Raw genomic sequence first — 16,510 nt, forward strand, 5'->3', positions numbered from 1 at the left:
AAATCTATACAAAGATTTTCTCCAATTGTCCTTTTGAAACGAAGCTTCTCCAGTGTACTGAAGATCTAATATTGGATTTACATTTATCTGGAAGAGTAAATGATTGTATTTTCAGGTATCTATGCTACAAATATTCACATCACAAATATTACCACCATCAAAACGTGCTATTTTAAGGAAGAAAATTACAGATAAAATCTTACGTGTTCTTAAAAATCATGTTCTTAGGATCTAGAATTGGAGATATTCCCATGTTTGAAATTTTATACTTCTGAACATGTAAAATGATATGGAATAAGAAGAACTAAAAAAATCCTCTCTCCTAAATAGATATTATTTGAAAATTTCTGCTAAGAAAACCCTGTGAAAGTACACAATTTCAAATTTGTTGACAGAGAAATTTTTGCCTCTAAACTATCATGGGAAGAAACATTTAGGTCAACATGCTTAATGTTGACCGCTGCATTTTTTTAACTTTCAAAATACAAAATTGTGTTAATTCTTGAGCAAAATTACATTTCATAAGTGGTTCTCTATCTTTGCCTTTAACATTTAACGCAATCTGAAATTTATTTATTTATTTATTTGCTTTTTAGAGCCGTTCCCACGGCACATGGAAGTTCCCAGGCCAGGGGTCGAATTGGAGCTACAGCTGCTGGCCTATATCACAGCCATAGCAATGCCGGATCCTTAACCCACTGAGTGAAGCCAGGGATCGAACCTGCATCCTCACGGATCCTAGTCAGATTCGTTTCCACTGCACCACACAGGAACTCCTGAAATCTGAAGTTTAATGCAGTAGAAAAAATAACCAGTGGAGACTACTTTGGTGCTATTTATGCAGACCCCATCAGATTTTGTTTCTCCACTGGGTGAACTGTGATTTCCATAATTTCATTACCTGTTTTTTTTTTTTTTTTTTCCAGTGGTGGGCATTCTAGGCCTCTGTCCAAAAACACTAACTGAATATTGTGCTTTCATTCCAGAAGCAACAAAATACCTCTTGGTGAGAAAGCCGTTTTTAAAATTCCTATCAAAAGCCAGCCCTTGAGAACACAAGGGAGATGTGTATATGCTGGCATGTTCTTGTTCCCCCCCCCGCCCCTGGCTTCTTACCTTCATTTTCTGTGTTGGCAGGCACAGAGTCTACCCCAAAAGGATGCCAGGGCTGGAGATCATCCAGGCTGAACTCTCCATTCACAGGAAGAAGCTCCACGGTGGTTTTGGTTTCAGTCAGAGACGGCATGAGAGCATCATTTCCATAACTGATCCTCGGTTCGCTGATCATGTTGGCCAAGACATCATCCGAGTAGTTTTGCTCTTTCTGCAGCAGCTCATCTAAACCAAACGAGGCCATGGCTTTGATGAGAAACAGCGGCAATCACAATAGAAGCAGCAGCAGCAGCAGAGGTGGCCCCTACTGGGTGTCCGCCAGGCACAACTGCCATGACTTGATGGGCATGATCTTATTTACAGCCACAAGGTGGGTACCGTCATCACCTCCATCCTACAGAGGTGAAAACTGAGGCATACGGAAGTTAAGCTGCTTACACAAAACCCTAGTGAGCAAGGTCCAGGGTGGGAGCTGAGCCCTGGGAGGACGGCTTAGACTGAGGCAGATGCTCTGAACTGCCACATCACTCCCTGCACCAAGGAAAGACCTGAGAGCTAAAGGGTCATCCACTCCCTACCAGACTCTCCCAGTCCATTGTGATGGCAGCGTAATGGACAGCATGCTTTGGGGGCGGGGGGTGTCTGCAGTGGAGCGATGGCATATGAAGGTTACAGTTTCTTCCAAGTGGAAGGACATATCCAATGAAGCCCTAGTCTTTCCGTGAACATGTGTAAGGACCAGAAAAGCATAAGGGGTGGGCTGCCTGCTCCATTCTTGAACAGAGCTCATTGTTTTGCCTTGAAAAAAAAAAAAAATCTGCCTTCCTCAAAGACTCCCCTGGTGCTGCATGAGGTCTGCTCTGAGTCAACAAAGAAAAAGGCCCTGCCAGCTGTGGCCTTGCATACATGAATCTCCATTCCAACCTTCTTTTCTGAGGGATAAACAGCTCTGCCTCCCGTCATTTCCCTCAGGATCTCAAACCAAATATCCTTCTCCTCTGCTGCCTCTCCTTTCAAAAAATTACTACCAATGACCCCTTTTTAAAATCTGGCAAAACAAAATTAACGCTATGAAACATGATTGACCTATCTGAAATTCTTAGAGACTACTGAATAGTCCAAAATTACTTTTCATTATTTTTCTTCTTTTTTTTTTTTTTTAGTACTGCACCTGTGGCATATGGAAGTTCTGGGGCTAGGGGTCAAATCAGAGCTGTAGCTGCCAATCTACACCACAGCCACAGCAACGCCAGGTCAGAGCTGCATCTGTGACCTACATGCCAGCTTGCGGCAACACCAAATCCTAACCCACTGAGGGAGGCCAGGGATTGAACCTGCATCCTTATGGATACCAGTGGGCTTATAACCTGCTGAGCCACAATGGAAATTCCACACTTTTCATTTTTGATATGCATTTTTTTTGAATTCTTAAAAAAGCTTTTAGTTGATTTACAAGGTTGTGATAATTTCTGCTATACTGAAAAGTGACTCAGTTATACAAGTACATGCATTTTTTACTGGAAAAAAAAAGCTTAGAACATAACCCTGTATCCAGTCCAATTGTAGTTTTAGAAATAAAATATCACAAGATTCATGAATCTCCTACTATGTTGCCAAAGATTCACCAGGTTTTTCTGTGTGATTTTTTTTCTTTTTTTTTTAGAGACTCATAAATAGTGTATGTGCTATTAAGAATAATATTAATCAGAATTTTTCAATTTTCAATCACACCGCTCTCAAGAGTTTACTGTATTACATATTTCAAACCAATCATTGGTTTAGGATCATTGATGTAGAAAATGAAAAAAAATAAAATTGGGATTTAAATTTGATTGGCAACATCTTACGATCATCCTTTGCATTCTCTTTTATATTATTTTTGATTTTTTATGGCTGCACTCATGGCACATCGAAGTTCCCAGGCCAGGGACTGAATCTGAGCTACATCTTTGACCTATGTTGCAGCTGCTTCAAAACTAGATCTTTTAACCCACTGTGCTGGGCCAGGGATCAAACCCACACCTCTGTAGCTATCCAAGCCACTGCAGTTGGATTCTTAACCCACTGCACCATGGCGGAAACTCCCACATTCTCTTTTATTTTATTTTATTTTTTTGCTTTTTAGGGCTGCACTCGTGGCATATGGAAGTTCCCAGACAAGTGGTCGAATCGGAGCTACAGCTGCTGGCCTACACCACAGTTCACGGCAATACCGGATCCTTAACCTACTGAGTGAGGCCAGGGATCAAACCTGCATCCTCATGGATACTAGTCAGATTTGTTTCTGCTACACCACATATAGGAGTTCTCTCCCAATTCCCTTTTAAGGTGACAAAAAAAATTATCTGAAAAATTAAAATTCTGTTCAAATATATCTATTAAAACAATTGGATAGACTAGCATTAAAATATGAGATTAATGTCCTTCTATGGGGTCATTTTTACTGCAAGATATTATGTTAAATGATAAAATCTCAAGCAAGTCAGTCCCCTTGAAGTCTAATTTGAGTTATATACCTTTTCGCTCTGGTAGCATTCTAAAATTCAATATTTGATGCTTTCAGTGACCTTTCCCATACAGATGAAAGGCCCGCATTAGATTTCTTCCAATTCTTTAATGTCTTAAAGAGTCATAGGTAATGGCTAATATCTACTTCAATAAGTGGGCATTTCTTTTACATAAATCTTATGCTTATGAGTGCTAAGGACTTAACAAATATAAAGAGAAGAGCTCCTGGAATAATTATTGGTGCTTACATGTCCATCTTGTGAGGGAATAACCTTCACCAGGGCGAAGCTTGGCTGCCCTTGGCTTTACCTGGTGTCTTTGTGGCAATGATCACTAACCCTCTTCCTCCATTTGGAAATTTGTTCTCTTCGTCTTGCATATACAGCCCTGAGCTGGTTCCATGTGATTTCTCTGAATATCTCTCTGCTTTTTTTCTAATCTCTTCGTCCCTCTCATCTTCTTCCATCTCTTTCTGGAATTCATTTGGAAATCCCATCTATGCTTTTTTTAAAAAATTTTTTTAAATTTATCTTTTCATTTTTTTAGGGCCACACTCGCAGCATATGGAAGTTCCCAGGGGAGGAGTCAAATTGGAGCTGTAGCTGCCAGCCTACACCACAGCCACAGCAAACACGGGATCTGAGGTGCATCTGCGACCTACACTACAGCTCACAGCAATGCTGGTTCCTTAACCCACTGAGTGAAGCCAGGGATCGATCCCAAGACCTCTTGGATACTAGTCAGGTTCGTTACCCCTGAGCCATGACAGGAACACCTGGGAAATCCCATCTATTCTTGAACTCTAAGGACATTTTTGGATAAAGCTGAAATGTACTTCCCCAGGTCTGACATATCCCTTCCACTCTAGTTTATATATTTCTAACAGTTTGCTGGAACTATTAACTTAGAGATGTCTGTGAACCTAGAACATACAAAACTGAGCTCAAGGCCCCTCACTCTCCCTCCTGCCTTCCCGTTTTCTAATTGTGGCTGAACTGTTCTCCCAGCTACAGGCCTGAAACCTTCAGAACCATCTGTGGTTCTCTACAGAGTCATTTTTGGATTCGCTCTTATTCATTCCTCACTCCCCTTTTCTACTACCCACTTCCCTTAAGCCATCATTACTTCTTGCCCAGATAATTGTTCTCCCTAATGTTTATGCCTCTCTGTTTCCTAGATCTTCTGATATTGAGAAGGGGCTCCTCATTTTCTAATGAATTAATCTCAAACTCTTTTGCCAGATATTAAAGGCCCTCTGTGATCTGGGTCCACCTCATCTTTCTAGCCACGAGGCTCACATCTCTTTGCTGTATACACCTCTGATATTTTGACTTATAATATGAAATGTTTATTTGGCCTTCGTAGGTACAGAATGACCGAAACCCAAGGAACTTCCTAGATGATAAGGCCAATGGGCATTTTATGTTAATGAGGTGACTTCTAGGCCACCTGATGATGGTGGGCTGGTCATCAAGGGAACTAACCATGTGGTAAGAGGATTAGAATTTTCAGCCCCACCCCCAATGGCCAATGATTTAATTAAATGTGGCTATTTAATTAGGGCTCTGTAACCCCCCCCCCAATTACTGTTCACACTATTTAGAACAGCCAGGATATGGAAGCAACTTATGTGTCCATCAACAGATAAATGGATAAAGAAGATGTGATCTCTCTCTATATATATACGTATATATTTATGAAGGATGGAATATTACTCAGTCATAAAAAAGAATGAACATTTGCCATCTGTGACAACATGGATAGACATGATGGGTATTGTGCTTAGTGAAATAAGTCAGAGCAAGACAAATACTGTATGATATAATTACATGTGGAATCTGAAAAATAAACTAGTGAATATAACAACTGCAAAAAAACAGACTCATAGATAAAGAGAACTAATGGTTACCAATGGAGAGAAGGAAGGGAGGAGGAATAAGATAGGGGTGGGGAATTAAGAGGTACAAACTACTACGTATTAAATAAATAAGCCACAAGAATATATTATATAGCACTGGGACTATAACAAATATTTTATAATAACTGTAAATGGAGTATAGCCTTTAAAAATTGTGAAGGGTATATTGTACACCTGAAAGTTATAAGTCAATTATACCTCAAAAAAAGAGAGGAAAAAATTAATAAGAGAATTTAGCAAGCCTGCTGAATAACATGGTCAATAGAAAAAAATCAGCTGAATTATATACTCACAATTAGAAAATAAACATTTAAAAATATGCTATGTGGAGTTCCCATTGTGGTGCAGTGGAAATAAATCTGACCAGTGACCATGAGGTTGCAGGTTCGATCTGTGGCCTTGCTCAGTGGGTTAAGGATTCGGTGTTGCCGTGAGCTGTGGTGTAGGTCACAGACGTGGCTTGGATCCTGCATTGCTGTGGTTGTAGCATAGATCAGCAGCTGTAGCTCCGGTTGAACCCCTAGCCTGGGAACCTCCATGTGCCATGGGTGCAGCCATAAGAAGAAAAAGACAAAAAAAAAAAAGCTATGTTAAAAAAAAAAAAAAAAGAATAGGGTTCTCAGCAACTCAAGGTTGGCGAATTCGTGACATGGAGATGTGGGTGAGCAGTGGGCTGGGTTGGGGCATAAGAGCCCCAAGCCTCCTCCTACATACCCCACCCTAGCCTTCTCTTACATCTCTTGTTCCTGAGTTGTATCCTTTTACAATAAACCAGTCATCTAGAAGTAAAATGTTTTCCTGTGTTCGTTAGCCATTGAAGGAAATTAACAGGACCTGAGGAGGAGGTGGCTGGAGTCTCTGATTTACAGTTGGTCATCGGAAGCTCAGGTGACCACCGGGACTCGAGATGTGCTATGGAGGGAAGAGGGTGGGCAGTCTTGTGGGACTAAGCCCCTGCTTGACCTCCGGGATCTGTCTTGATCTCCAGGTGGTGGTATCAGGATTGGGCTGAACTGCTTGGACACTCAACTAGTGCTGGAGAACTGCTTGGTGGTGGGGGAGAAATTCACACATTGGAATTGGTGTCAGAATCTTACCACCACCCTGATGGCTTGGATTACTTCCCAATGGGACCATGCCATCCCTTCAAGACACCTGTGCTCTGTTCCTGCTACCTGGGAAGCCCGTCTCTGCTTACTAATCCAAATGATAATGAGCTCTTTAGAGGGTGGCTCCAATGCCCCCTCCTCCAAGACTCTCTTCTCAACAACTTTATGAGGAAGTGAGGAAGCATTATTATCTTTACAGGACAGGAAAGAGGCTGGGAGAGAAGAATGGATCTCTTCAAGATTCCATGGTCAGGAAGCCTCAGGGCTGAAATCTAAGTCTTGGGCTATATAACTTCAGCCTCTCTGATTTAACCCCTACCTACCAGGCTCACTCTTACTCTCATCATCGGCTCGCGCATTTACAGAGTAAATGGAGAAACCAGGCATTACAAGCGTGACCCTTCCGCGATGTCTCTCATATTTACAGGGCTGGAAGCTGACCTAAACACCACAAGCCTGATGGAATGGCGACTGTCCCCTCAAATGTTCCTTTGAGTTTCCCAAGCAAGGGAGCTGGGGGTGGTCCTGTACCCATATCAGTCATGGCAGTAAAAAAGAGTAGGGAACTGTCACCGTGGGAAAATCTTACATCTGTACTTCATAACACATGCACAGCATTTCAGGTTTCAGTGAATCGTGCCCCCCCCCCACCACCCCCTTTTCTCTTTTCTCTCTTATACTGTTGGCAGGAAATTTCCTCCAAATGGCTGCTAAAATGTTGAGTCCCACGGTGGTTAATTTTCTTGGTTTATTATATCCATTTTCAGAAAATGAGAGAACGAAATAGTCAAGAAACATTACGTTTTTGGCAGAGTGAGAAGCACTTAGGCCTTTAAAAAAATGTTGGCACCAAAGCAGAAATCCACTTTCCTATCTCAATTTAACATAAGAGACCTAGCAACAGCCACCTCTGGTTATCTCACTTGGAACCATGAAGGCAGTGTGGTTTTTAAGGGACGAAAAGAGGGTGGAAATGATGGATTACTGTTAGCTGAAGGAGGATTCAATTTTGTGATCATAAAATGTCTCCAGGCAGCAAGCTACTTCTTGACGTTATTAAGGGCTCTAGATTTTACCAACTGTTCACACGACTGGCACACCAAGCAATTCCTCCTATGTTAAAATCCAAAGCCAAATGTGATTATTTCATTGTTCCTGCTGAGTGGGACTTTATCTTTGAATTCTGTGTTCAGCCAAATCACACAGAAACCGCACGTCAGTGTTGGTGGCCCTGATGGATTCTTTTTATCTGAATTAATTTAATATTTTATTTCAATGCTCCGATGGCATATACTGGGACTTCAAAGCTTTTAAGCATCTACATTTTCCAACTGCTGTATTAAAGACGAGGCACATCCCCCCCCCCAAGACTCTTTATTTAATTCCTAAAAGCTATTTCGTTACTGCACAAAATTGCAGCAGTTACCTCTGAGTCAAATATCTTCTCTCATACCCAAGCATATGAACCTTGCAGTTTAAAGTGGAAATATTTAACAGAATTCAACGATGGTAATATTTAATCTAAAGTTTAAACAATAACAGAGATACCTAATTTCACATATTAAACATGCATTGAACCCTATTTTATGCTGGCCTTTTAAAAATATTTGGAGGATGTATATTAGGCATTCTTGGAGTAAATAAGAAAAACAAAACACCTCGCCACTTAGCTATCATTGAAAATACTTAAAATATTTTAAAGAAAGCAACATCAAAAGAGATACTCAAGAGTGACTTCATCTTCCAATGACTACCATAGTTTGCTCTCATAGGAGCAACAGACTTCCATGATATTTCATTTTGAAATATCATGAGAAATGGGCTCATAAAAGGATTACTGAATGGGAAACAGAGGAACCTGAGATAACTCATTTCATGTTCTTTTAATTATTAATCCACTAGCCAAACTCCTCCTAAAAATTTAACTGCCACATTTTAGGTTCTGAGAAAATGAAGCTTATAAACATTAAATCAGTTCTTCTACAAACTTAAGTGGTTAATCATCAAACTACCTCTTCCATCCTTTAAACACATTTAGGGTAGGAAGAAAACTTTCTTCATAAAGAGGAGGTCTTTTCTCCCATGAAACACCCAAACAAGGGGCTGATATGAGAGTTCCCTTGTGGTGCAGTGGTTAAAGGATATGACATTGTCACTTTAGCAGTCTGGGCTGCTGCTGTGGCTCAGGTTTGATCCCTGGCCTGGGAACTTACACACATACATACAAAGGGTTTGATTTGGAGACTGGTTAACATGCCTAGGCTTCTGGTTTTTCTTTTCTTTTTTTCTTTTTAGGGCCGCACCTGTGGCATATGGAAGTTCCCGGGCTAGGGCTTGAGTCAGAGCTCAGGTGCCAGCCTACACCACAGCCATAGCAATGCTAGATCTGAGCTGTGTCAATGACCTACACCACAGCTCATGGCAACGCCGGATCCTTAACCCACTGAGCAAGGCCAGGGATCGAACCTGTATCCCCATGGATACTAGTCAGCTTCGTAACTTGCTGAGCCGCAACGGAAACTCCCTGTTTTTTCTTTTGTACAGAATTGAACCGTATCACTATTGTCATTTTCCCTGTATTTTCTGATTCTTCTGGTTCCTGGAGGAAAAATACAAACTTATCTGTAGCTTCATCCCCAAATGGAAATTTCCTTTCATCCTTGCCCCACAGTAGTGTATCACATAACCAATTCTTACAGTTTAATAAATAATTACTTATGTACCTGAAAGGGAGTGGATTATACCTCTGTAGCATCCACCCCCACCCCACCCCAATTCTACCCGTTGCAACTGCCACAGCTACATTGGGTGTATTTATAAATGGGATGTAATTTCTTTACCTATCAAGAAGCTCTGCTATAAACTTGCTGTCATCCATTCTAGGCATTTTGCCCACACCAGGACTATGAGATCAGATTTAATTTTCCCATCACAGGTCTGTGTGGGTCTGATTCCCGGCTCAGCACGTAACTGCCATGCCATTCACGATACTTAATATTACCATGGCCCCTGAAACTCCCTAAGCCTTGCGCTCTTCTTCCATAAAACGAGGGGAAGGTGGATGGATGGGCTTTGTCGTTCCTTCATTTTGAATCCTGTTGTCTCTACTCTTGCTACGTGGGTGTCTCCTGAGAGCTGCATGAAATGCATCATCTCAGGTCCCACTGGAGCTAGGGAAACAGAATCTGCATGTTCAACATGATCTCTGGGTTTTTTTTTTAAAAAAAAAATTCAAGTAGAGTTGATATACAATATTACATAAGTTATAGGTGTACATATTGTGATTCACAATTTTTTTTGGTCTTTTTTGTTGTTGTTGTTATTGTTGTTGTTATTTCTTGGGCCGCTCCCGCGGCATATGGAGGTTCCCAGGCTAGGGGTTGAATCGGAGCTGTAGCCACCGGCCTACGCCAGAGCCACAGCAACGCGGGATCCGAGCCGCGTCTGCAACCTACACCACAGCTCACGGCAACGCCGGATCGTTAACCCACCGAGCAAGGGCAGGGACCGAACCCGCAACCTCATGGTTCCTAGTCGGATTCGTTAACCACTGTGCCACGACGGGAACTCCGTGATTCACAATTTTTAAAGGTTACACCCCACTTATAGTTATAAAATACTGGCCATGTTCCCCGTGTTGAACAATATACCCTTGTAGCTTATTTTATACATAGTAGTTTGTACCTTTTAATCCCCCACCTTCATATTGCCCCCCCTTCCCCCGATGGTAACCGCTAGTTTGTCCTCTATATTTATGAGTCTGTTTCTTTTTTGTTACACGCACTAATTTGTTTTGTTTTTTGGATTCCACATATAAGTGGTATCCTACAGTATCTGTCTTTCTCTGTCTGACTTATTTCACTGAGCACAACACTCTGATCAGAGGTGGGGCTTGAGCACACCACAGTCTGACCACTGCCACAAGTCGAACAAAACATCGCTATGCACTGGCCTCAGGTACCCCCCGTCATGCAAGACAAGCCTCAAAACAAGGTGTGAAAGGTGAGTGTGGCCAAGAAACAATACTGCCAGAAGAACCTTTGCTTCGAAACATCTTAAAAGCATGTTTTTTTTTTTTTCCATTTTTTAAAGTTTTATTGAAGTAGAGCTGATTTATAATGTTGGGATGGTTTCTGCTGTACCACAAAGTGATGCAGTTACTTAGGACCTAGCCCATCCTGCTGCCTTGAAATGATCATTCACGATAACATTTCTGAACCAAAAAGCCACAGGAAAGGAAAAGACTAGTTATGATTTCCTTTTTTTTTTTTTTTCTGCCAGACCATTCATTAGGCAGGAAATTACATAGAAGCCAGAGCAGGAACGTGCTTGGGAAACAGGTCAGTGTTATTCAGATCCTAAGAAAAAGAATGTGCTTGACAATGTAGAGGGTACCGGAGGGCAGACAGGGCACAGACTGCTGTGCTGTCCCCTGCGAAGAGTGAGTTAACTTCTAAAGGTGGACTGACTTGTAATTCAATGGAGCAGAAGTTGTTTCAAATGCTGATTTAGGAGAGAACACATATGGTCTTCAAGCGATTACTGTATAAGGTTGGGATGTTTTGATCATTCATACTGTGAAAGAATTGTGTCAGGCCATGACTTTTTTTTTTTTTTTTTTTGGTCTTTTTAGAGCTGCACCTGAGGCATATGGAAGTTCCCAGGCTAGGGGTCCGATCAGAGCTACAGCTGCTGGGCTACACCATAGCCACACTGGACTTGCGCCTTGTCTGTGACCTACACCAAAGCTCATGGCATTGCCGGCTCCTTAACCCAATGATTGAGGCCAGGGATCGAACCTGCTTCCTCATGGAGACTATGTTGGGTCCTTAACCCACTGAGCCACAACGGGAACTCCCACAGAGCTTCCTGATGGTGCAGCGGAGCTGAAAGGCCAGGTGGTTCTCAGGTGAACACCCAGGCACTGCCTCCTTCTCTAAGGAGGCCTTACCTGTCACTCTCCTTTTGATGGTCCACCCTCAACCTCAGTTTCTCCTCTGAACACCTAGCTTCCACTTCTTTAGGTTTGCCTTTCCCTGGTAGACTGGCATGAATATAATGGCTACATGAACGGTCATTAGGTTTCATCGATTCTGAGTCAAATTTAAGATAATTGAGATTGCTTTGGATTTTGAGCTATTTAAATCACTGAACAGTGGACCAAGGCTGCACATTTAGTCATTTCAGATGTCCCTTTTCATCAATGACCAAGACTGAAACAGCACTGGATAATGCTGCCATATTTTCCAAAATGAGATATAACATCACAAAGCACTACTGTTCCCACACATCTCGTTTTTACTTGGACCTCCCAGAAAACCGGGTTAGTCTTCTTTAACTACATTATCAAGCTGGAAAAGTCTCTCAGTCTCAAAATTTAGACTTCATGTCAGAATTTGGATTTATTTTTCTTTAGCAGTTTCTTGGACAAGGATCTTAAATGGAGCATGCGTGGTCCACCTACAGCAACAAACTATCCACGGAGGGGAGACAAACGTGGCTGCACATCCCTCGTGGGAACATTCCTTACTGCAAGTGACATTTTCCTAATACATCACTTGTCTCCATTACGATGGAGGATACAGAGGAAGAAATCTCTTTTCATTCAAGACAGATTTCCTTCTGACTTTCAAACAATGCAGATCAAACAACTTAAACCTACCGGGGACCATCAGAAAAATCAAGGTAAAAGTCAGGCTCTCAGGTTTCTAAAAACAGGGTAGAGTTCCTTCCTTATGTTTACTCTGGAACTTGTGCCAATGTCCTGGTTTTACTTTCTGCCACATTAGGAGTCTTGGTCTTGCCTGGGTAGTTTGGAGCCTAAGCAATCCCAAAGAGGAAAAATCTTCTAAAGTTTAGACTAAAAATCAACTTAACATATGACAGAAAGAATCTCAAAGTATGCTGTGTTGAGGCTATAATTCACATATACAAATTAATGTCCTCTTTTCTTTTTTTGGTCTTTCTAGGGCTGCACCTGCGGCATATGGAGGTTCCCAGGCTAGGGGTCGAATGGGAACTGTAGCCGCCAGCCTGCTCCACTGCCACAGCGATGCTATCAGACCTGAGCTGCATCTATGACCTACACCACAGCTCACGGCAACCCCAGATCCTTGACCCACTGGGGAGGCCAGGGATCAAACCTGTGTCCTATGGATACTAGTCAGATTCATTTCTGCTGAGCCACGACGGGAACTCCAAATGTCCTTGCTCTGAGGACACATATGGTGAAGAATTTAGGAGTAAAGGGTCAATATGCCTGCAAGTTACTTTCAAAAAAAGAAATTTTATGTAATTTTTTCAGAACTTTTCTTTAAGTCTGGAACTATATGAAAATAAAAAGTTCTGGAGTTCCCTTGCACGGGGTTAAGAATCCAGAATTGCTGCTGCAGAGGCTCGGGTTGCTGCTGTAGCTCGGGTTCGATCCCTGGCCCAAGAACTTCCACATGCTGGGCATGGCCAAAAAAAGAAAAAAAATGTTCAGAACTGTGGCGATAAAACTGTAGCGCCAGTTTTAACCTGCGTATATATGGCCGTCTTCCTCTGGTCAATAAATACAGTGAAAATGCTTGTATGGCCATTAATGCAAGCAGATACAGACGACCTGTTGTCTGCAAACTAAAATAAAAATGAATGTGATTTTTATGCCTTTTATTCCTTAAACACAAGTGAGTTATTTTTTGTGGTCTCCTAGCCAGGAAAGTTGTCTCTTCATGTGCTGGAGGAAAAACTGGCTGCCTAGGGAGATGTATACCTTCATGGCTAAGCTCAAGGCGTTTCAAAGTAAATACAATTATGTGGAATTTTCTCTTCAAACCTGTCTTTAAGAACCTAACCCCAGCAGCGTGAACTAGGCTCCATTATGACTCCTCCTTTATATAAAAATAGAGATCTGTACTAATTACAAGAGTAAATGAAATCAGTGCAAACATGTAGGAAACAGGGGTTCCTGTTGTGGCTCCGGGGTAATGAACCCAACTAGTATCTATGAGGATCTGGGTTCGATCTCTGGCCCCGATCAGTGGGTTAAGGATTCTGTGTTGCAGTGAGCTGTGGTGTAAGTTGCAGATGAGGCTTGGATCCCACATTGCTGTGGCTGTTGGCAGCTGCAGCTCTGATTTGACCCCTAGCCTGGGAACCTCTACATGCTGCAGGCACAGCCCTAAAAGGACAAAAAAAAAAAAAAAAAAAAAGTAGGAGACAAAAGTAACAATGATTCACTTGCAATTCCACCACCGGATATAATCAAGAGTAATTTTTTAAAATAGTTTCATCCTTTATGGAATTGATTATTTCATTTCATCTCATCATCGCTTTATTATCTGTTACGACTGTGGTCAGTGAGAATGAATTTTGTGCTATTACTGAAGAAGGCCCCTGGAATTAGAGTAACCAGGTTTGAGACATGGAGAGATGGAATTATAAGAATCAATTTTTTTCCAATTCCTATCCGCAGTATGTATTTCTCAGTTTTCCAGTTAGGTTGTGCGGCATAGTGGGTACAGCTTATCTTTTTCTTTTTTTAACTTTTTAAGTTCTCAGCTATACAGTAAATTGGAAACATGAAATAAAACCTGGGGTTTGCTCTATCTGGGTCAGCACCACAATTTCATTTTTTAAAAATTGCTAAGGCTTTTAGTGAGCACGAGAAAGGAAAATGAGAAGGATTATTTTTTAAAAGTACTCGAATGACACTTTGATGGTCCTTGCATACATTTTGATAAATACGAAGTCATTCTGGCAACTGCATACACTCTGAGCTCATACTCCCTTGGAATGTTCACTGCTGGTGCTTCAGCCCCAATCCAGAATGTCCCCTTTTCTCCATCTGAGTTCTGAACCAACTAAGAGCAGACGGAGATGAAAACATCACCTTTATGTCTGATAAAGGCCAGGCCCTTACCAGCCCACAGGATGCTTTCTTTGGGAGAGTGAGTCACATCTAGGGCACACGGCTTATGGAGCTGACTGGATTTCAGTTCCAACCTGGATCCCAACTGTGCAGGACAAAGGAAGGAGTCCGAGTGATGCTCCTACAATGGGGTCCTATCCCACCTGAATGCTGTCAGCAGTGGTCCTGTCTGATCAGCACCCTCTCCCAAAGAGCACCCTCTCTTCTTACGAGAGAAGTCTTTCTCCCCTGGGTAAGAGATATCCTGGGGGGACCAAAGGAATTCAGAGGAAGGGGCAACAGTGTCCCTTCTCAACAGCTATCAATCATTCTCTGTGACGCTATGAAGACAGTGCATTCTAATTCATTCATATCTTTTTTTTTTTTTGCTTTTTAGGGCCACACCCACAGCATATGGAGGTTCCCAGGCTAGGGGTCAAATTGGAGCTGCAGCTGCCAGCCTACACCACAGCCACAGCAACATCTTATCTGAGCCGTGTCTGCGACCTACAACACAGCTCACCTCAATGCCCAATCCTTAACCCACTGAGCAAGGCCAGGGATCGAACCTGTGTCCTCGTGGATGCTAATAAGATTCTTTTCTGCTGAGCCATGACAGGAACTCCCTAATTGATTCATATCTAATAAAGGCTTAATTGATGGACCTCTATTCAGGCATTACCTTCCTTGTGTTATTGTGCTTTGCATCACTGTAATTTGCAGAGACTACATTTTTTACAGATTGAAGGTTTGTGGCAACCCTGCGCCAAGCAAGTCTATCAGTGCTATTTCCCCAACAGCATTTGCTCACTTTGTAGATATTTTCGTAACTGTAGTAATATTCCAGACTTTTTCATTATTGTTATATTTGGATGGTGATCTGTTACCATGGCAAAAAGATTGCGACTTGCTGAAGGTTCAGCTGATGGTTCTTAGCATTTTTAGCAATAAGGTGCTTTCTTTTTTAAATTAATTTTGAAAAATTGAAGTATAGTTGATTTACAATGTATGTTAGTTTCAGGCATACAGCAAAGTGATTCAGTTATACATATCTCCATTCCATTTCAGATTCTTTTCCTTTATAGGTTATTACATAATATTGAGTATGGTTCTCTTTGCAATATAGTGGATCCTTCTCGGTTATTATAGCAATAAGAATTCTTATTGTAGCTACAAAAATCCTTTCTTTCTTTCTTTCTTTCTTTCTTTCTTTCTTTCTTTCTTTCTTTCTCTCTCTCTCTCTCTTTTTTTTTTTTAGACATAGTGCTATTGCACATCTAATAGACCATAGCATAGGGGAAACATAACTTTTATTTACATGCACTGGGAAACCAAAAAATCCATGTGCGTTGCTTTATTGAGATACTCATTTTATTGTGGGGGTCTGGAACTGAACTCACAGTATCTCTTGGGTATGTGTGTATTTTGAAGCAAATAAAGTACTTAGCAAGGAAGGCTGGTGAGGTCACAGCAGAAAGTAAGATTTTCACCATCTATACACAGGTTACTCAAAGAGCCTAGGATTCCTGCTGGTAAGTTTAAGGGGAACAGGCAGGTGTGGATAAGATCAGCACAGATCCCAGGGCAGATGCTCTTCCTCCTGGAGACAGCACGTCCTGTTTGTATACACAGTCGCTCACTTCAACTGTTCATTTATGCAGATTAAAAAAAATCCCACACCAGCCCTCTAGGACCTTCTGCACACTGGCCTATTTGTTTCCCTGAACATAAAACTCATTCTGCAGGGAATAGCTTTTTAGACCAGCAGTGGTCCTTTCCCTTTTGCATTAGTGGACTCATGAGATCCCTTAACAATGTGGGGAAAAGCAAGCCTGGCGATGGGAAGCACTTGGCATTTGGGGCTTAGAGATGGATGAAAAGTGACCATCTTCAGGGAAGCATTAATATGGCAGAAGTGGAGAGGCTGAAAGGATTCACTTTAAGAAAACTAATCTGGAACCCAGAGAATTA

General features: G+C 41.7%; 1 protein-coding gene across 7 annotated transcripts in view; it reads right to left on the bottom strand.

The window, feature by feature from the left end:
- The window catches only part of APP (amyloid beta precursor protein), a 281,953-nt gene that overhangs the window by 30,333 nt on the left and 235,110 nt on the right, over positions 1-16,510 (bottom strand). For all 7 annotated transcript variants that reach the window (XM_047795032.1, XM_047795061.1, XM_047795050.1 and 4 more), the window contains one exon: positions 1,117-1,338. In XM_047795032.1, coding sequence (XP_047650988.1) covers positions 1,117-1,338 — 222 coding nt within the window. The remainder of the gene's footprint in view (positions 1-1,116; positions 1,339-16,510) is intronic.

This window comes from Phacochoerus africanus, chromosome 1 (assembly GCF_016906955.1).
Source record: "Phacochoerus africanus isolate WHEZ1 chromosome 1, ROS_Pafr_v1, whole genome shotgun sequence".
In the NCBI taxonomy this organism is placed as follows: domain Eukaryota; kingdom Metazoa; phylum Chordata; class Mammalia; order Artiodactyla; family Suidae; genus Phacochoerus; species Phacochoerus africanus.